At 55.2% G+C, this 22,403-nt stretch overlaps 1 protein-coding gene across 1 annotated transcript in view; it reads right to left on the reverse strand.

The window, feature by feature from the left end:
* kmt2bb (lysine (K)-specific methyltransferase 2Bb) overlaps window positions 1-22,403 on the reverse strand; it is a 186,099-nt gene that overhangs the window by 143,054 nt on the left and 20,642 nt on the right. Inside the window, exon 2 of the mRNA XM_086002474.1 lies at window positions 9,153-9,231. Coding sequence (XP_085858600.1) covers window positions 9,153-9,231 — 79 coding nt within the window. The remainder of the gene's footprint in view (window positions 1-9,152; window positions 9,232-22,403) is intronic.

A 22,403-nucleotide genomic window follows, 5' to 3' on the forward strand; every position in this document is an offset into this window, starting at 1 on the left:
AGTGTTATACAGCGACAGACCTGTACCCCAGTGTTATACAGCGACAGACCTGTAGCCCAGTGTTATACAGAGACAGACCTGTACCCCAGTGTTATACAGTGACAGACCTGTAGCCCAGTGTTATACAGAGACAGACCTGTACCCCAGTGTTATACAGAGACAGACCTGTAGCCCAGTGTTATACAGAGACAGACCTGTACCCCAGTGTTATACAGCGACAGACCTGTACCCCAGTGTTATACAGAGACAGACCTGTACCCCAGTGTTATACAGAGACAGACCTGTACCCCAGTGTTATACAGTGACAGACCTGTACCCCAGTGTTATACAGCGACAGACCTGTACCCCAGTGTTATACAGAGACAGACCTATACCCCAGTGTTATACAGAGACAGACCTGTACCCCAGTGTTATACAGCGACAGACCTGTACCCCAGTGTTATACAGAGACAGACCTGTACCCCAGTGTTATACAGCGACAGACCTGTACCCCAGTGTTATACAGCGACAGACCTGTGCCCCAGTGTTATACAGAGACAGACCTGTACCCCAGTGTTATACAGCGACAGACCTGTACCCCAGTGTTATACAGAGACAGACCTGTACCCCAGTGTTAGAGACAGACCTGTACCCCAGTGTTATACAGAGACAGACCTGTACCCCAGTGTTATACAGCGACAGACCTGTACCCCAGTGTTATACAGCGACAGACCTGTACCCCAGTGTTATACAGAGACAGACCTGTACCCCAGTGTTATACAGCGACAGACCTGTACCCCAGTGTTATACAGCGACAGACCTGTGCCCCAGTGTTATACAGAGACAGACCTGTACCCCAGTGTTATACAGCGACAGACCTGTACCCCAGTGTTATACAGAGACAGACCTGTACCCCAGTGTTAGAGACAGACCTGTACCCCAGTGTTATACAGAGACAGACCTGTACCCCAGTGTTATACAGCGACAGACCTGTACCCCAGTGTTATACAGCGACAGACCTGTACCCCAGTGTTATACAGCGACAGACCTGTACCCCAGTGTTATACAGAGACAGACCTGTACCCCAGTGTTATACAGCGACAGACCTGTACCCCAGTGTTATACAGCGACAGACCTGTACCCCAGTGTTATACAGCGACAGACCTGTACCCCAGTGTTATACAGAGACAGACCTGTACCCCAGTGTTATACAGCGACAGACCTGTACCCCAGTGTTATACAGCGACAGACCTGTACCCCAGTGTTATACAGCGACAGACCTGTACCCCAGTGTTATACAGAGACAGACCTGTACCCCAGTGTTATACAGAGACAGACCTGTACCCCAGTGTTATACAGCGACAGACCTGTACCCCAGTGTTATACAGCGACAGACCTGTACCCCAGTGTTACGCAGCGACAGACCTGTACCCCAGTGTTATACAGACAGACCTGTACCCCAGTGTTATACAGAGACAGACCTGTACCCCAGTGTTATACAGAGACAGACCTGTACCCCAGTGTTATACAGAGACAGACCTGTACCCCAGTGTTATACAGCGACAGACCTGTACCCCAGTGTTATAGTGACAGACCTGTACCCCAGTGTTACGCAGCGACAGACCTGTACCCCAGTGTTATACAGAGACAGACCTGTACCCCAGTGTTATACAGTGACAGACCTGTACCCCAGTGTTAGAGACAGACCTGTACCCCAGTGTTATACAGTGACAGACCTGTACCCCAGTGTTATACAGTGACAGACCTGTACCCCAGTGTTATACAGCGACAGACCTGTACCCCAGTGTTATACAGCGACAGACCTGTACCCCAGTGTTATACAGAGACAGACCTGTACCCCAGTGTTATACAGTGACAGACCTGTACCCCAGTGTTATACAGTGACAGACCTGTACCCCAGTGTTATACAGTGACAGACCTGTACCCCAGTGTTATACAGCGACAGACCTGTACCCCAGTGTTATACAGCGACAGACCTGTACCCCAGTGTTATACAGAGACAGACCTGTACCCCAGTGTTATACAGCGACAGACCTGTACCCCAGTGTTATACAGCGACAGACCTGTACCCCAGTGTTATACAGAGACAGACCTGTACCCCAGTGTTATACAGCGACAGACCTGTACCCCAGTGTTATACAGAGACAGACCTGTACCCCAGTGTTATACAGCGACAGACCTGTACCCCAGTGTTATACAGAGACAGACCTGTACCCCAGTGTTATACAGCGACAGACCTGTGCCCCAGTGTTATACAGATAGACCTGTACCCCAGTGTTATACAGCGACAGACCTGTACCCCAGTGTTATACAGCGACAGACCTGTGCCCCAGTGTTATACAGATAGACCTGTACCCCAGTGTTATACAGCGACAGACCTGTGCCCCAGTGTTATACAGATAGACCTGTACCCCAGTGTTACGCAGCGACAGACCTGTACCCCAGTGTTAGAGACAGACCTGTACCCCAGTGTTATACAGCGACAGACCTGTACCCCAGTGTTATACAGAGACAGACCTGTACCCCAGTGTTATACAGAGACAGACCTGTACCCCAGTGTTATACAGCGACAGACCTGTACCCCAGTGTTATACAGCGACAGACCTGTACCCCAGTGTTATACAGCGACTGACCTGTACCCCAGTGTTATACAGCGACAGACCTGTACCCCAGTGTTATACAGCGACAGACCTGTACCCCAGTGTTATACAGAGACAGACCTGTACCCCAGTGTTATACAGAGACAGACCTGTACCCCAGTGTTATACAGCGACAGACCTGTACCCCAGTGTTATACAGCGACAGACCTGTACCCCAGTGTTATACAGAGACAGACCTGTACCCCAGTGTTATACAGCGACAGACCTGTACCCCAGTGTTATACAGCGACAGACCTGTACTCCAGTGTTACGCAGCGACAGACCTGTACCCCAGTGTTATACAGCGACAGACCTGTACCCCAGTGTTACGCAGCGACAGACCTGTACCCCAGTGTTATACAGCGACAGACCTGTACTCCAGTGTTACGCAGCGACAGACCTGTACCCCAGTGTTATACAGAGACAGACCTGTACCCCAGTGTTATACAGAGACAGACCTGTACCCCAGTGTTATACAGAGACAGACCTGCACCCCAGTGTTATACAGCGACAGACCTGTACCCCAGTGTTATACAGCGACAGACCTGTACCCCAGTGTTATACAGACAGACCTGTACTCCAGTGTTACGCAGCGACAGACCTGTACCCCAGTGTTATACAGAGACAGACCTGTACCCCAGTGTTATACAGAGACAGACCTGTACCCCAGTGTTATACAGAGACAGACCTGTACCCCAGTGTTATACAGAGACAGACCTGCACCCCAGTATTATACAGCGACAGACCTGTACCCCAGTGTTATAGTGACAGACCTGTACCCCAGTTTTATACAGCGACCGACCTGTACCCCAGTGTTATAGTCACAGAGCTGTACCCCAGTGTTATACAGAGACAGACCTGTACCCCAGTGTTATAGTCACAGACCTGTACCCCAGTGTTATAGTGACAGACCTGTACCCCAGTTTTATACAGCGACCGACCTGTACCCGTGTTATAGTCACAGACCTGTACCCCATTGTAATACAGCAACAGACCTGTACCCCAGTGTTATACAGCGACAGACCTGTACCCCAATGTTATACAGCGACAGACCTGCACCACAGTGTTATACAGTGACAGACCTGTACCCCAGTGTTATAGTGACAGACCTGTACCCCAGTGTTATACAGCGACAGACCTGTACCCCAGTGTTATACAGCGACAGACCTGTACCCCAGTGTTATACAGCGACAGACCTGTACCCCAGTGTTATACAGCGACAGACCTGTACCCCAGTGTTATACAGCGACAGACCTGTACCCCAGTGTTATACAGCGACAGACCTGTACCCCAGTGTTATACAGCGACAGACCTATACCCCAGTGTTATACAGCGACAGACCTGTACCCCAGTGATGTACAGCGACAGACCTGTACCCTAGTGATATACAGCGACAGACCTGTACCCCGGTGTTATACAGCGACAGACCTGTACCCCAGTGTTATACAGCGACACACCTGTACCCCAGTGTTATACAGAGACAGACCTGTACCCCAGTGTTATACAGCGACAGACCTGTACCCCAGTGTTATACAGCGACAGACCTATACCCCAGTGTTATACAGCGACAGACCTGTACCCCAGTGATATACAGCGACAGACCTGTACCCTAGTGATATACAGCGACAGACCTGTACCCCGGTGTTATACAGCGACAGACCTGTACCCCAGTGTTATACAGCGACACACCTGTACCCCAGTGTTATACAGAGACAGACCTGTACCCCAGTGTTATACAGAGACAGACCTGTACCCCAGTGTTATACAGCGACAGACCTGTACCCCAGTGTTATACAGAGACAGACCTGTACCCCAGTGTTATACAGTGACAGACCTGTACCCCAGTGTTATAGAGACAGACCTGTATCCCAGTGTTATACAGAGACAGACCTGTACCCCAGTGTTATTCAGCGACAGACCTGTACCCCAGTATTATACAGCGACAGACCTGTACCCCAGTGTTATACAGCGACAGACCTGTACCCCAGTGTTATACAGTGACAGGCCCGTACCCCAGTGTTATACAGTGACAGGCCTGTACCCCAGTGTTATAGTGACAGACCTGTACGCCAGTGTTATACAGTGACAGACCTGTACCCCAGTGTTATCCAGCGACAGACCTGTACCCCAGTGTTATAGTGACAGACCTGTACCCCAGTGTTATACAGCGACAGGGCTCTACCCCAGTGTTATACAGCGACAGGCCTGCACCCCAGTGTTATACAGAGACAGACCTGCACCCCAGTGTTATACAGCGAGAGACCTGTACCCCAGTGTTAGTGACAGACCTGTGCCCCAGTGTTATACAGATAGACCTGTACCCCAGTGTTATACAGCGACAGACCTGTACCCCAGTGTTATACAGCGACAGACCTGTACCCCAGTGTTATACAGCGACAGACCTGTACCCCAGTGTTATACAGCAACAGACCTGTACCCCAGTGTTACGCAGCGACAGACCTGTACCCCAGTGTTATACAGTGACAGACCTGTACCCCAGTGTTATAGTGACAGACCTGTACCCCAGTGTTATACAGTGACAGACCTGTACCCCAGTGTTATACAGCGACAGACCTGTACCCCAGTGTTATACAGCGACAGACCTGGACCCCAGTGTTATACAGACAGACCTGTACCCCAGTGTTATACAGAGACAGACCTGTACCCCAGTGTTATTCAGCGACAGACCTGTACCCCAGTATTATACAGCGACAGACCTGTACCCCAGTGTTATACAGTGACAGACCTGTACCCCAGTGTTACACAGCGACAGACCTGTAGCCCAGTGTTATACAGTGACAGACCTGTACCCGTGTTATAGTGACAGACCTGTACCCCAGTGTTATACAGTGACAGACCTGCACCCCAGTGTTAGACCTGCACCCCAGTGTTATACAGCGACAGACCTGTACCCCAGTGTTATACAGTGACAGACGTGTACCCCAGTGTTACACAGCGACAGACCTGTAGCCCAGTGTTATACAGTGACAGACCTGTACCCCAGTGTTATACAGCGACACACCTGTACCCCAGTGTTATACAGTGACAGACCTGTACCCCAGTGTTATACAGTGACAGGCCCGTACCCCAGTGTTATACAGTGACAGGCCTGTACCCCAGTGTTATAGTGACAGACCTGTACGCCAGTGTTATACAGTGACAGACCTGTACCCCAGTGTTATCCAGCGACAGACCTGTACCCCAGTGTTATAGTGACACACCTGTACCCCAGTGTTATACAGCGACAGGGCTCTACCCCAGTGTTATACAGCGACAGGCCTGCACCCCAGTGTTATAGAGACAGACCTGCACCCCAGTGTTATACAGCGAGAGACCTGTACCCCAGTGTTAGTGACAGACCTGTGCCCCAGTGTTATACAGATAGACCTGTACCCCAGTGTTATACAGCGACAGACCTGTACCCCAGTGTTATACAGCGACAGACCTGTACCCCAGTGTTATACAGCGACAGACCTGTACCCCAGTGTTATACAGCGACAGACCTGTACCCCAGTGTTACGCAGCGACAGACCTGTACCCCAGTGTTATACAGTGACAGACCTGTACCCCAGTGTTACGCAGCGACAGACCTGTACCCCAGTGTTATAGTGACAGACCTGTACCCCAGTGTTATACAGTGACAGACCTGTACCCCAGTGTTACGCAGCGACAGACCTGTACCCCAGTGTTATAGTGACAGACCTGTACCCCAGTGTTATACAGTGACAGACCTGTACCCCAGTGTTATACAGCGACAGACCTGTACCCCAGTGTTATACAGCGACAGACCTGTACCCCAGTGTTATACAGTGACAGACCTGTACCCCAGTGTTACACAGCGACAGACCTGTAGCCCAGTGTTATACAGTGACAGACCTGTACCCCAGTGTTATACAGCGACACACCTGTACCCCAGTGTTATACAGTGACAGACCTGTACCCCAGTGTTATACAGTGACAGGCCTGTACCCCAGTGTTATAGTGACAGACCTGTACGCCAGTGTTATACAGTGACAGACCTGTACCCCAGTGTTATCCAGTGACAGACCTGTACCCCAGTGTTATACAGTGACAGACCTGTACCCCAGTGTTATACAGTGACAGACCTGTACCCCAGTGTTATACAGTGACAGACCTGTACCCCAGTGTTATAGTGACAGACCTGTTCCCCAGTGTTATACAGTGACAGACCTGTACCCCAGTGTTATACAGTGACAGACCTGTACCCCAGTGTTATACAGCGACAGACCTGTACCCCAGTGTTATACAGCGACAGACCTGTACCCCAGTGTTATACAGTGACAGACCTGTACCCCAGTGTTATACAGCGACGGACCTGTACCCCAGTGTTATACAGTGACAGACCTGTACCCCAGTGTTATACAGACAGACCTGTACCCCAGTGTTATACAGTGACAGACCTGTACCCCAGTGTTATACAGTGACAGACCTGTACCCCAGTGTTATACAGACAGACCTGTACCCCAGTGTTATACAGTGACAGATTGTACCCACCAGTACTCTACCCGTGTTCATAGATTCATAGAAGGTAGGAGCAGGAGTAGGCCATTCGGCCCCTCGAGCCTGTTCCGCCATTTAATGAGATCATGGCTGATCATCCAAATTCAGTACCCTGTCCCTGCTTTCTCCCCAAACCCCTTGACCCCTTTAGCCTTAAGAAATATATCCAACTCCTTCTTGAATATATTTAATGAATTGGCCTCTACTGCCTTCTGTGGTAGAGAATTCCACAGGTTCACCACTCTCTGGGTGAAGAAATTCCTCCTCATCTCTGTCCTAAATGTCTTACCCCTTATCCTTAGACTGTGACCCCTGGTTCTGGACTCACTCCCCCGCCATCAGGAACATCCTTCCTGCATCTAGTCTGTCCAGTCCTGTCAGAATTTTATAAGTTTCAATGAGATCCCCTCTCATTCTTCTAAACTCCAGCGAGTACAAGCCCACTCGACCCAATCTCTCCTCATACGTCATTCCTGCCATCCCAGGTATCAGTCTGGTGAATCTTCGCTGAACTCCTTCCATGGCAAGAACATCCTTCCTCAGATAAGGCGACCAAAACTGCACACAATACTCAAGGTGTGGTCTCACCAAGGCCCTGTACAACTGCAGCAAGACATCCTTGTTCCTGTACTCGAACCCTCTCGCTACGAAGGCCAACATACCATTTGCCTTCTTAACCGCCTGCTGCACCAGCATGCTTACCTTCAGCAACTGGTGCACAAGGACACCCAGGTCTCATTGCACTTCCCCTTCTCCCAATCTATTGTCATTCAGATAATAATCTGCCTTTCTGTTTTTGACACCAAAGTGGATAACCTCGCATTTATCCACATTATATTGCATCTGCCAAGCTTCTGCCCAATCACCCAACCTGTCCAAATCATACTGGAGTTTCTCCGCATCCTCCTCACAGCACACACGCCCACCCAGCTTTGTGTCGTCTGCAAACTTGGAGATATTACATCTCGTTCCCTTGTCTAGATCATGAATATATATTGTGAATAGCTGGGGTCCAAGGACCGATCCTTGCGGTACCCCACCAGTCACTGCCTGCCACTCGTAAAAAGTCCCGTTTATTCCTACACTTTGCTTTCTTTCTGCCAACCAGTTCTCTATCCAAGTCAATACCTTGCCCCCAACCCCATGAGCCTTAACTTTACACGCTAATCTCTTATGCGGGACCTTACACTGTTACACAGTGACAGACCTGTACCCACCAGTTCTGTACCCCAGTGTTATACAGCGACATACCTGTACTTACCAGTACTGTATCCCAGTGTTAGTGACAGACCTGTGCCCACCAGTACTGTACCCCAGTGTTATACAGTGGCAGACCTGTACCCACCAGTACTGTACCCCAGTGTTATACAATGACAGACCTGTACCCACCAGTACTGTATCCCAGTGTTATACAGCGATCTGTCACGACTGCCGCTCCGACAGTGCGGCGCTCCCTCAGTACTGCCCCTCCGACAGTGCGGCGCTCCCTCAGTACTGCCCCTCCGACAGTGCGGCGCTCCCTCAGTACTGCCCCTCCGACAGTGCGGCGCTCCCTCAGTGCGGCCCCTGACAGCGCGGCGCTCCCTCAGTGCTACCCCTCCGACAGTGCGGCGCTCCCTCAGTACTGCCCCTGACAGTGCGGCGCTCCCTCAGTACTGCCCCGACAGTGCGGCGCTCCCTCAGTACTGCCCCTGACAGTGCGACGCTCCCTCAGTACTGCTCCTGACAGTGCGGCGCTCCCTCAGTACTGCCCCTAACAGTGCGGCGCTCCCTTAGTACAGCCCCGAGCCATGGCGGCGCTCCCTCAGTACGGCCCCGAGCCATGGCTGACATGCGATTCACTGCGGTGCCTTTTCCTCCCATCTCGAGCTGCACACTCAGTAAAGCCGCTGACAATCGCAAGCACAGCCCGGGTGAACGAGGGATCGCAGACAAGCAACCGAGCATCAACGTCCCGACAATGTATAATAAATTTTGTGAAAAACAACTTACGTTTCTGCGAGCGGAGGGCCAGTCGCAGCGAGCTCGTCAGGCTCTCGTCATCGGATGCAAAGCCAATGAACTCTTCACTCTAGAATCGGGCCGAGAGAGAGAGAGAGAGACACAGAGATTAGAAGCCCACTCCAAACCTCACAAACAGCTCCAGCACCTCTCCCGCAACCGTCGCTGCTGCGATCCATCATTTGGTATTCAGGAGGAACTTCTTTTAAGAACGTAAAAAACAGGAGCAGGAGTCAGCCATTCGGCCCCTCGAGCCTGCTCCGCCATTCAATCAGATCACGGCTGATCTCCGACCTCAACTCCACATTCCCGCCCGATCCCCATATCCGCCGATTCCCCGAGAGTCCAAAAATCTCTCGATCACCACCTTGAATATATTCAATGACCCAGCCTCCACAGCTCTCTGGGGCAGAGGATTCCACAGATTCACAACCCTCAGAGAAGAAATTCCTCCTCATCTCAGTCTTAAATGGGTGCCCCTTTATTCTGAAATTATGCCCCCTAGTTCTAGATTCCCCCACGAGGGGAAACATCCTCTCTGCATCTACCCTGTCGAGCCCCCTCAGAATCTTACACGTTTCAATAAGATCCCCTCTCATTCTTCTAAACTCCAATGAGTGTAGGCCCAGCCTGCTCAACCTTTCCTCATAAGTCAAACCCCTCATCTCCGGAATCAACTTGGTGACACTTCTCTGAACTGCCGCCAATGCAAGTATCTCCTTCCTTAAATAAGGAGGCCAAAACTGTACGCAAGTGCTCCAGGTGTGGTCTCACAGTTGTAGCAGGACTTCCCTGCTTTTATACTCCAACCCCCTTTGAAATAAAGGCCAACATTCAATTTGCCTTCCGAATTACTCGCTGTACCTGCGGGCTTTCCCCAGAGAGTGGTGAGAATGGGGAACTCGCTACCACAGGGAGTGGGCGAGGCGAAGAGCAGAGATACATTTAAGGGGAAGCTGGATAAACACACGAGGGAGAAAGGAATAGAAGGATATGGTGATGGGGCGAGATGAAGAGGGGTGGGAGGAGGCTGGTGTGGATGGGGTGAGATGAAGAGGGGTGGGAGGAGGCTGGTGTTGATGGGGGGAGATGAAGAGGGGTGGGAGGAGGCTGGTGTTGATGGGGTGAGATGAAGAGGGGTGGGAGGAGGCTGGTGTTGATGGGGTGAGATGAAGAGGGGTGGGAGGTGGCTGGTGTTGATGGGGTGAGATGAAGAGGGGTGGGAGGAGGCTGGTGTTGATGGGGTGAGATGAAGAGGGGTGGGAGGAGGCTGGTGTTGATGGGGTGAGATGAAGAGGGGTGGGAGGAGGCTGGTGTTGATGGGGTGAGATGAAGAGGGGTGGGAGGAGGCTGGTGTTGACGAGGTGAGATGAAGAGGGGTGGGAGGAGGCTGGTGTTGATGGGGTGAGATGAAGAGTGGTGGGAGGAGGCTGGTGTTGACGGGGTGAGATGAAGAGGGGTGGGAGGAGGCTGGTGTTGATGGGGTGAGATGAAGAGGGGTGGGAGGAGGCTGGTGTTGATGGGGTGAGATGAAGAGGGGTGGGAGGAGGCTGGTGTTGATGGGGTGAGATGAAGAGGGGTGGGAGGAGGCTGGTGTTGATGGGGTGAGATGAAGGGGGGTGGGAGGAGGCTGGTGTTGATGGGGTGAGATGAAGAGGGGTGGGAGGAGGCTGGTGTTGATGGGGTGAGATGAAGAGGGGTGGGAGGAGGCTGGTGTGGATGGGGTGAGATGAAGAGGGGTGGGAGGAGGCTGGTGCGGAGCATAAGCACCAGCACAGGTCTGTGCTCACTGGCCGACATTGACTCTCGGTCCAGCAACACCTCAATATTAAAAATACTCATGCATATTTTCAAATCCCTCCAGCCCCTACACCCCTCCCTATCTCTGTAACCTCCTCCAGCCACCGACAACCCTCCCTATCTCTGTAACCTCCTCCAGCCCCTACAACCCTCCCTATCTCTGTAACCTCCTCCAGCCCCTACAACCCTCCCTATCTCTGTAACCTCCTCCAGCCCCTACAACCCTCCCTATCTCTGTAACCTCCTCCAGCCCCTACAACCCTCCCTATCTCTGTAACCACCTCCAGCCGCCTACAACGCTCCCTATCTCTGTAACCTCCTCCAGCCCCCAACAACCCTTCCTATCTCTGTAACCTCCTCCAGCCCCACAACCTTCCCAGATCTCTGCGCTCCTCCAATTCTGGCCTCTTGCCCATCCCCCCGATTTCCATCGCTCCACCATTGGCGGCCGTGCCTTCAGCCGCCTGGGCCGCGAGCTCTGGAATTCCCTCCCTCAACCTCTCCGCCTCTCTCTCCTCCTTTAAGACACTCCTTAAAACCGACCTCTTTGACCCAGCTTTTGGTCGCCTGTCCTGATATCTCCTGATGTGGCTCGGGGTATCGCTCTTTAGCGCTTTGGTACGTTAAGTGCACTATATAAACGCAAGTTGCTGTTGTTGTGCAGTATGGCCTGTTTCTGTACTGTACATTACATGTAATCCTGTGTGCCAGCCCATCGAGCCTGTTACAGAGGAACAGGAGGAGGCCCATTCAGCCTCCTCGAGCCTGTTACACAGGAACAGGACGTGGCCCATTCAGCCCCCTCGAGCCTGTTACACAGGAACAGGAGGAGGCCCATTCAGCCCCTCGAGCCTGTTACACAGGAACAAGAGGAGGCCCATTCAGCTCCTCGAGCCTGTTACACAGGAACAGGAGGAGGCCCATTCAGCCCCCTCGAGCCTGTTACACGGGAACAGGAGGAGGCCCATTCAGTCCCTCGAGCCTGTTACATAGGAACAGGAGGAAGCCCATTCAGCCCCTCAAGCCTGTTACACAGGAACAGGAGGAGGCCCATTCAGCCCCTCGAGCCTGTTACACAGGAACAGGAGGAGGCCCATTCAGCCCCTCGAGCCTGTTACACAGGAACAGGAGGAGGCCATTCAGCCCCTCGAGCCTGTTACACAGGAACAGGAGGAGGCCCATTCAGCCCCTCGAGCCTGTTAACACAGGAACAGGAGGGGGCCATTCAGCTCCTCGAGCCTGTTACACAGGAACAGGAGGAGGCCCATTCAGCCCCTCGAGCCTGTTACACAGGAACAGGAGGAGGCCCATTCAGCCCCTTGAGCCTGTTACACAGGAACAGGAGGAGGCCCATTCAGCCCCTCGAGCCTGTTACACAGGAACAGGAGGAGGCCCATTCAGCCCCTCGAGCCTGTTACACAGGAACAGGAGGAGGCCATTCAGCCCCTCGAGCCTGTTGCACTGGAACAGGAGGAGGCCCATTCAGCCCCTCGAGCCTGTTACACAGGAACAGGAGGAGGCCCATTCAGCCCCTGCGAATCTGTGCTGCTCCCCTGCCAAGGGCAATATGTCCTTCCTGAGGTGCAGGGCCCAGAACTGAACGCAGTGACTTCAGACGGGGTCTGACCGGGGCTCTGCACAACTGAAGCATCCTTTCCAGCCCTCCTGAGATGAAGGCCGACATTCACTCTCCAGGCCCCCTCGCCAAGCACACTTGCGTGCGTCTCAGAGACGCGACCCAGAGCGGTTGGAGCCAGGAGCCTCCCTCTCCCGCTGGCTGCAGTTCTCAAGGACACGGCAGTTTCCGAGCTACCCATTAACAGGCAGACAGAGGTCGGTCGCAGCGGGAGAGCCATTAATCAGACAGCGGCCCAGGCAGTCTGCGAGAATCAAGGCAGCGGGGTTTTCCACACACACACGCAGGCACACTAGGCTGTTCAGGGGTGATGTCAGGACGCACTTCACACAAAGGGCTGTGGTAATCTGGAAAGCTCTCCCCACAAAAAGCTGTTGAGGCTGGGGGTCAATTGGAGCTTGCAAGACTTGAGAGCGGTAGATTTGTGTTGGGTGAGGGTATTAAAGGTTACGGAACCAAGGTGGGTAGATGGAGTTAAGATACAGATCAGCCGCGATCTGACTGAATGGCGGAACAGGCTCGAGGGGCTGAATGGGCCTCCTCCTGTTCCTGTGTAACAGGCTCGAGGGGGCTGAATGGGCCTCCTCCTGTTCCTGTGTAACAGGCTCGAGGGGCTGAATGGGCCTCCTCCTGTTCCCGTGTAACAGGCTCGAGGGGCTGAATGGGCCTCCTCCTGTTCCTATGTAACAGGCTCGAGGGGGCTGAATGGGCCTCCTCCTGTTCCTGTGTAACAGGCTCGAGGGGCTGAATGGGCCTCCTCCTGTTCCCGTGTAACAGGCTCGAGGGGCTGAATGGGCCTCCTCCTGTTCCTGTGTAACAGGCTCGAGGGGCTGAATGGGCCTCCTCCTGTTCCTGTGTAACAGGTTCGAGGGGCTGAATGGGCCTCTTCCTGTTCCTGTGTAACAGGCTCGAGGGGCTGAATGGGCCTCCTCCTGTTCCTGTGTAACAGGCTCGAGGGGCTGAATGGGCCTCCTCCTGTTCCTGTGTAACAGGCTCGAGGTGCTGAATGGGCCTCCTCCTGTTCCTGTGTAACAGGCTCGAGGGGCTGAATGGGCCCCCTCCTGTTCCTGTGTAATGGGCTCGAGGGGCTGAATGGCCTCCTCCTGTTCCTGTGCGACAGGCTCAAGGGGCTGAATGGGCCTCCTCCTGTTCCTGTGTAACAGGCTCGAGGGGCTGAGCGGACTCCTCCTGTTCCTGTGTAATTGTGCTATTTATAACCACAGCCAATCTAGGGATGTGGAATAAGGCCCAACACTACCCTGCCCCGTTACACAATACAAGCGGAGAGGTTGCAGCTGTCAGGAAAGATTGAACAGGCTGGGGCTCCATTCTCTAGAAAGGAGAAGGCTGAGGGGTGACCTGATCGAGGTCTTTAAGATTATGAAGGGTTTCGATAGGGTAGACGTAGAGAAGATGTTTCCACTTGTGGGGGAGACCAGAACTAGGGACCATCAAAATATAAGAGAGTCACTGATAAATCCAATAGGGAATTCAGGAGAAACTTCTTTCCCCAGAGAGTGGTGAGAATGGGGAACTCGCTACCACAGGGAGTGGTCGAGACTTGCATCACTATCGCACCTTTCCCCGACCTCAGGACGTCCCAAAGCGCCTCACAGCCAATGAAGGACTTTTTTTGAAGTGTGGTCACTGTTGTAATGTCGGAAACGCAGCAGACAATTTGCGCACAGCAAGCTCCCACAAACAGCAATGTGATAATCACCAGGTAAACTGTTTTTGTTATATTGATTGAGGAATAAATATTGGTCCTTGGACACTGGGGAGAGCTCCCCCCTGCTCTTCTTCGAAATAGTGGTCGTGGGACCTTTTACATCCACCCGAGAGCAGACGGGCCCTCGGTTTAACGTCTCATCTGAAAGACGGCCCCTCCGACAGTGCGGCGCTCCCTCAGTACCGCCTCTCCGACAGTGCGGCGCTCCCTCAGTACTGCCCCTCCGACAGTGCGGCGCTCCTTCAGTACTGACCCTCCGACAGTGCGGCGCTCCCTCAGTACTGCCCCTCCGACAGTGCGGCGCTCCCTCAGTACCGCCTCCCCGACAGTGCGGCGCTCCCTCAGTACTGCCCCTCCGACAGTGCGGCGCTCCCTCAGTACTGCCTCTCCGACAGTGCGGCGCTCCCTCAGTATTGCCCCTCCGACGGTGCGGCGCTCCCTCAGTACTGCCCCTCCGACAGTGCAGCGCTCCCTCAGTACTGCCCCTCCGACAGTGCGGCGCTCCCTCAGTACTGCCCCTCCGACAGTGCGGCTCTCCCTCAGTACCGCCTCTCCGACAGTGCGGCGCTCCCTCAGTATTGCCCCTCCGACGGTGCGGCGCTCCCTCAGTACTGCCCCTCCGACAGTGCGGCGCTCCCTCAGTACTGCCCCTCCGACAGTGCGGCTCTCCCTCAGTACTGCCCCTCCGACAGTGCGGCGCTCCCTCAGTACTGCCCCTCCGACAGTGCGGCACCCCCTCAGTACTGCCCCTCCGACAGTGCCGCGCTCCCTCAGTACTGCCCCTCCGACAGTGCGGCGCTCCCTCAGTACTGCCCCTCCGACAGTGCGGCGCTCCCTCAGTACTGCCCCTCCGACAGTGTGGCGCTCCCTCAGTACAGCCCCTCCGACAGTGCGGCGCTCCCTCAGTACTGACCCTCCGACAGTGCAGCGTTCCCTCAGTACTGCCCCTCTGACAGTGCTCCTTCGGTACTGGCAGCCTGGATTTTATGCTCAATTCTCTGGAGTGGGCCTTGAAGCCACAACCTTCTGAAACAGAGGTGCGTGTGCTGCCCGCTGAGCCACAGCTGACGCTGTGGTCCTCGAGTGATACGTCCTAGGTAACCACGGACTTTCGGAATTTACGGAGGGGAGGTGGGATTTCCTGGCACGGGGCAAGAGGTTGCGGAGAATTACAGCACAGAAACAGGCCATTTGGCCCAACTAGTCGTTTTCCAAGTGGCAGGCAGTGACTAGTGGGGTACCGCAAGGATCGGTCCTAGGACCCCAGCTGTTCACAATATATATTAATGATCTGGACAAGGGAATTGGATGTAATATCTCCAAATTTGCAGACGACACAAAGCTGGGTGGGCGTGTGTGCTGTGAGGAGGATGTCATGAAACTCCAGTACTATTTGGACAGGTTGGGTGATTGGGCAGAAACATGGCAAATGAACTATAATGTGGATAAATGTGAGGTTATCCACTTTGGTGGCAAAAACAGGAAGGCAGATTATTATTTGAATGGCAATAGATTGGGATAAGGGGAAGTGCAAAGAGACCTGGGTGTCCTTGTGCACCAGTCGCTGAAGGTAAGCATGCAGGTGCAGCAGGCGGTTAAGAAGGCAAATGGTATGTTGGCCTTCGTAGCGAGAGGGTTTGAGTACAGGAACAAGGATGTCTTGCTACAGTTGTACCGGGCTTTAGTGAGATCGCACCTTGAATATTGTGTGCAGTTTTGGTCACCTTACCTGAGGAAGGACGTTCTTGCCATGGAGGGAGTGCAGCGAAGATTCACCAGGCTGATACCTGGGATGGCAGGAATGACGTATGAGGAGAGATTGTGTCGATTGGGCTTATACTCACTGGAGTTTAGAAGAATGAGAGGGGATCTCATCGAAACCTATAAAATTCTGTCAGGTCTGGACAGGCTAGATGCAGGAAGGATGTTTCTGATGGTCGGGGAGTCCAGAACCAGGGGTCATAGTCTAAGGATAAGGGGTAAGCCATTTAGGACAGAGATGAGGAGGAATTTCTTCACCCAGAGAGTGGTGAACCTGTGGAATTCTCTGCCACAGAGGGCGGTGGAGGCCAGTTCATTAAATATATTCAAGAAAGAGTTGGATATATTTCTTGAGGCTAAAGGGATCAAGGGATATGGGGAGAAAGCAGGGACCGGGTACTGAATTTGGATGATCAGCCATGATCTCATTGAATGGCGGAGCAGGCTCGAAGGGCCGAATGGCCTACTCCTGCTCCTATCCTCTATGTTTCTATGCTGGTATTCATGCTCCACACGAGCCTCCTCCCACTCCATTGGCTTCGTCTCAGCCTTCCAGCAGATCTTTCTATCCCCTTTTCACTCATGTACTCCTCTAGTTTTCCTTTGAAAGCATCTCTGCTCTTCGCCTCAACCACTCCTCGTGTCAGCAGCGGCTCAATTGGTAGCACTCTCGCTTCTGAGTCAGAAGATCGTGGGAGGGGCAGTACTGAGGGAGTGCCGCACTGTCGGAGGGGCAGTACTGAGGGAGCGCCGCACTGTCGGAGGGGCAGTACTGAGGGAGCGCTGCACTGTCGGAGGGGCAGTACTGAGGGAGCGCTGCACTGTCGGAGGGGCAGTACTGAGGGAGCGCCGCACTGTGGGAGGGGCAGTACTGAGGGAGTGCCGCACTGTCGGAGGGGCAGTACTGAGGGAGCGCCGCACTGTCGGAGGGGCAGTACTGAGGGAGCGCCGCACTGTCGGAAGGGCAGTACTGAGGGAGCGCCGCACTGTCGGAAGGGCAGTACTGAGGGAGTGGCGCACTGTCGGAGGGGCAGTACTGAGGGAGCGCCGCACTGTGGGAGGGGCAGTACTGAGGGAGCGCCGCGCTGTCGGAGGGACAGTACTGAGGGAGCGCCGCACTGTCGGAGGGACAGTACTGAGGGAGCGCTGCACTGTCGGAAAGGCAGTACTGAGGGAGCACCGCACTGTCGGAGGGGCAGTACTGAGGGAGCGCCGCACTGTCGGAGGGGCAGTACTGAGGGAGCGCCGCACTGTCGGAGGGGCAGTACTGAGGGAGCGCCGCACTGTCGGAGGGGCGGTACTGAGGGAGTGCCGCACTGTGGGAGGGGCAGTACTGAGGGAGCGCCGCACTGTGGGAGGGGCAGTACTGAGGGAGCGCCGCACTGTCGGAGGGGCAGTACTGAGGGAGCGCCGCACCGTCGGAGGGGCAGTACTGAGGGAGCACCGCACCGTCGGAGGGGCAGTACTGAGGGAGCGCCGCACCGTCGGAGGGGCAGTACTGAGGGAGCGCCGCACCGTCGGAGGGGCAGTACTGAGGGAGCGCCACACCGTCGGAGGGGCAGTACTGAGGGAGCGCCGCACCGTCGGAGGGGCAGTACTGAGGGAGCGCCGCACCGTCGGAGGGGCAGTACTGAGGGAGCGCCGCACCGTCGGAGGGGCAGTACTGAGGGAGCGCCGCACCGTCGGAGGGGCAGTACTGAGGGAGCGCCGCACCGTCGGAGGGGCAGTACTGAGGGAGCGGCGCACCGTCGGAGGGGCAGTACTGAGGGAGCGCCGCACCGTCGGAGGGGCAGTACTGAGGGAGTGCCGCACCGTCGGAGGGGCAGTACTGAGGGAGCGCCGCACTGTCGGAGGGGCAGTACTGAGGGAGCGCCGCACTGTCGGAGGGGGCAGTACTGAGGGAGCGCCGCACTGTCGGAGGGGCAGTACTGAGGGAGCGCCGCACTGTCGGAGGGGCAGTACTGAGGGAGCGCCGCACTGTCGGAGGGGCAGTACTGAGGGAGCGCCGCACTGTCGGAGGGGCAGTACTGAGGGAGCGCCGCACTGTCGGAGGGGGCAGTACTGAGGGAGCGCCGCACTGTCGGAGGGGCAGTACTGAGGGAGCGCCGCACTGTCGGAGGGGCGACACTGAGGGAGCGCCGCACTGTCGGAGGGGCAGTACTGAGGGAGCGCCGCACTGTCGGAGGGGCAGTACTGAGGGAGCGCCGCACTGTTGGAGGGGCAGTACTGAGGGCCGTCCTGAGGTGGTGAAACACGCTGCAGAAATGCGAGTCTTTCCATATAAATGGAATTATTACACTGGTTCAAGAACTGTCACTCCCAGAGTAATATCAACGCTGCAGTCTTATCTCGGCCCACAAGCAATGACAGTGGTGGTGTTCTCCACAGATAACTGACTTAAATTAGCCGGAAGGCTTTGCCCAGATCTCCAGGGCTGTGGGATCTGCTGACACACACCTTATCCATCTTCACACACTGGCCCAGCCATTGCAACCCCTGGGAACCGTAACCACGAGCAATGCACCCAGTGTTATACCGCTCAAAGTGCTCTGTCCGAGTCTGGAATCTAGAGAACAGGAGGAGGCCCATTCAGCCCCTCGAGCCTGTTACACAGGAACAGGAGGAGGCCCATTCAGCCCCTGCGAATCTGTTACACAGGAGCAGGAGGAGGCCCATTCAGCCCCTGCGAATCTGTTACACAGGAACAGGAGGAGGCCCATTCAGCCCCTCGAGCCTGTTACACAGGAACAGGAGGAGGCCCATTCAGCCCCTCGAGCCTGTTACACAGGAACAGGAGGAGGCCCATTCAGCCCCTCGAGCCTGTTACACAGGAACAGGAGGAGGCCCATTCAGCCCCTCGAGCCTGTTACACAGGAACAGGAGGAGGCCCATTCAGCCCCTCGAGCCTGTTACACAGGAACAGGAGGAGGCCCATTCAGCCCCTCGAGCCAGTTACACAGGAACAGGAGGAGGCCCATTCAGCCCCTCGAGTCTGTTACACAGGAACAGGAGGAGGCCCATTCAGCCCCTCGAGCCAGTTACACAGGAACAGGAGGAGGCCCATTCAGCCCCTCGAGCCTGTTACACAGGAACAGGAGGTGGCCCATTCAGCCCCTCGAGCCAGTTACACAGGAACAGGAGGAGGCCCATTCAGCCCCTCGAGCCAGTTACACAGGAACAGGAGGAGGCCCATTCAGCCCCTCGAGCCTGAAACACAGGAACAGGAGGTGGCCCATTCAGCCCCTCGAGCCAGTTACACAGGAACAGGAGGAGGCCCATTCAGCCCCTCGAGCCAGTTACACAGGAACAGGAGGAGGCCCATTCAGCCCCTGCGAATCTGTTACACAGGAACAGGAGGTGGCCCATTCAGCCCCTCGAGCCAGTTACACAGGAACAGGAGGAGGCCCATTCAGCCCCTCGAGCCAGTTACACAGGAACAGGAGGAGGCCCATTCAGCCCCTGCGAATCTGTTACACAGGAACAGGAGGAGGCCCATTCAGCCCCTCGAGCCTGTTACACAGGAACAGGAGGAGGCCCATTCAGCCCCTCGAGCCAGTTACACAGGAACAGGAGGAGGCCCATTCAGCCCCTCGAGCCTGTTACACAGGAACAGGAGGAGGCCCATTCAGCCCCTGCGAATCTGTTACACAGGAACAGGAGGAGGCCCATTCAGCCCCTCGAGCCTGTTACACAGGAACAGGAGGTGGCCCATTCAGCCCCTCGAGCCAGTTACACAGGAACAGGAGGAGGCCCATTCAGCCCCTCGAGCCAGTTACACAGGAACAGGAGGAGGCCCATTCAGCCCCTCGAGCCTGTTACACAGGAACAGGAGGTGGCCCATTCAGCCCCTCGAGCCAGTTACACAGGAACAGGAGGAGGCCCATTCAGCCCCTCGAGCCAGTTACACAGGAACAGGAGGAGGCCCATTCAGCCCCTGCGAATCTGTTACACAGGAACAGGAGGAGGCCCATTCAGCCCCTCGAGCCTGTTACACAGGAACAGGAGGAGGCCCATTCAGCCCCTCGAGCCAGTTACACAGGAACAGGAGGAGGCCCATTCAGCCCCTCGAGCCTGTTACACAGGAACAGGAGGTGGCCCATTCAGCCCCTCGAGCCAGTTACACAGGAACAGGAGGAGGCCCATTCAGCCCCTCGAGCCAGTTACACAGGAACAGGAGGAGGCCCATTCAGCCCCTGCGAATCTGTTACACAGGAACAGGAGGAGGCCCATTCAGCCCCTCGAGCCTGTTACACAGGAACAGGAGGAGGCCCATTCAGCCCCTCGAGCCAGTTACACAGGAACAGGAGGAGGCCCATTCAGCCCCTCGAGCCTGTTACACAGGAACAGGAGGTGGCCCATTCAGCCCCTCGAGCCAGTTACACAGGAACAGGAGAAGGCCCATTCAGCCCCTCGAGCCAGTTACACAGGAACAGGAGGAGGCCCATTCAGCCCCTGCGAATCTGTTACACAGGAACAGGAGGAGGCCCATTCAGCCCCTCGAGTCTGTTACACAAGAACAGGAGGAGGCCCATTCAGCCCCTCGAGCCTGTTACACAGGAACAGGAGGAGGCCCATTCAGCCCCCTCGAGCCTGTTACACAGGAACAGGAGGAGGCCCATTCAGCTCCTCGAGCCTGTTACACAGGAACAGGAGGAGGCCCATTCAGCCCCTCGAGCCTGTTACACAGGAACAGGAGGAGGCCCATTCAGCCCCTCGAGCCTGTTACACAGCAACAGGAGGAGGCCCATTCAGCCCCCTCGAGCCTGTTACACAGGAACAGGAGGAGGCCCATTCAGCCCCTCGAGCCTGTTACACAGCAACAGGAGGAGGCCCATTCAGCCCCTCGAGCCTGTTACACAGCAACAGGAGGAGGCCCATTCAGCCCCCTCGAGTCTGTTACACAGCAACAGGAGGAGGCCCATTCAGCCCCTCGAGCCTGTTACACAGGAACAGGAGGAGGCCCATTCAGCCCCTGCGAATCTGTTACACAGGAACAGGAGGAGGCCCATTCAGCCCCTCGAGTCTGTTACACAGGAACAGGAGGAGACCCATTCAGCCCCTCGAGTCTGTTACACAGGAACAGGAGGAGGCCCATTCAGCCCCTCGACCCTGCTCCGATATTCTATCAGATCACGATAGATCTGTACCTCAATTCCATCTAGCCGCCTTTGCTCCATATCCCTCGATAACCTTACCAACGCAAATCTATCGATCTCAGTCTTGAAATTTCCAATTGATCCCCAGCGTCAACAGCTTTTGGGGGCGGGGGAGAGAGTACCAGATTTCCACCACCCTTTGTGTGAAGATGTGTTTCCTGACATCACCCCTGAACGGCCAGGACGGGATCTGGAATCCAATGGCTGACCGTTTCCCCCCGCCACAAAGATCAATGGGGACACAGGACAGAAATTTCACCCGTCTGAGATCTGAGCGGACGAAATCCCCGGCAGCGAGAAAATGTCACATGTTTGTTACACGGAACGTACAGCCCAGAAACAGGCCCCACTGGTCCGTGCCAGTGTTTATGCTCCACACCAGCCCTCTCCCACCCCTCTTCATCTCACCCCATCAACACCAGCCCTCTCCCACCCCTCTTCATCTCACCCCATCAACACCAGCCTCCTCCCACCCCTCTTCATCTCACCCCATCAACACCAGCCCTCTCCCACCCCTCTTCATCTCACCCCATCAACACCAGCCTCCTCCCACCCCTCTTCATCTCACCCCATCAACACCAGCCTCCTCCCACCCCTCTTCATCTCACCCCATCAACACCAGCCTCCTCCCACCCCTCTTCATCTCACCCCATCAACACCAGCCTCCTCCCACCCCTCTTCATCTCACCCCATCAACACCAGCCTCCTCCCACCCCTCTTCATCTCACCCCATCAACACCAGCCTCCTCCCACCCCTCTTCATCTCACCCCATCAACACCAGCCTCCTCTCACCCCTCTTCATCTCACCCCATCAACACCAGCCTCCTCCCTCCCCTCTTCATCTCACCCTATCAACACCAGCCTCCTCCCACCCCTCTTCATCTCACCCCATCAACACCAGCCTCCTCCCACCCCTCTTCATCTCACCCCATCAACATCAGCCTCCGCCCACCCCTCATCTCACCCCATCAACACCAGCCTCCTCCCACCCCTCCATCTCACCCCATCAACACCAGCCTCCTCCCACCCCTCTTCATCTCACCCCATCAACACCAGCCTCCTCCCACCCCTCTTCATCTCACCCCATCAACACCAGCCTCCTCCCACCCCTCTTCATCTCACCCCATCAACACCAGCCTCCTCCCACCCCTCTTCATCT

This window comes from Somniosus microcephalus, chromosome 12 (genome assembly GCF_052327205.1).
Source record: "Somniosus microcephalus isolate GS21.2 chromosome 12, FLI_Smic_1.0, whole genome shotgun sequence".
Classification (NCBI taxonomy): domain Eukaryota; kingdom Metazoa; phylum Chordata; class Chondrichthyes; order Squaliformes; family Somniosidae; genus Somniosus; species Somniosus microcephalus.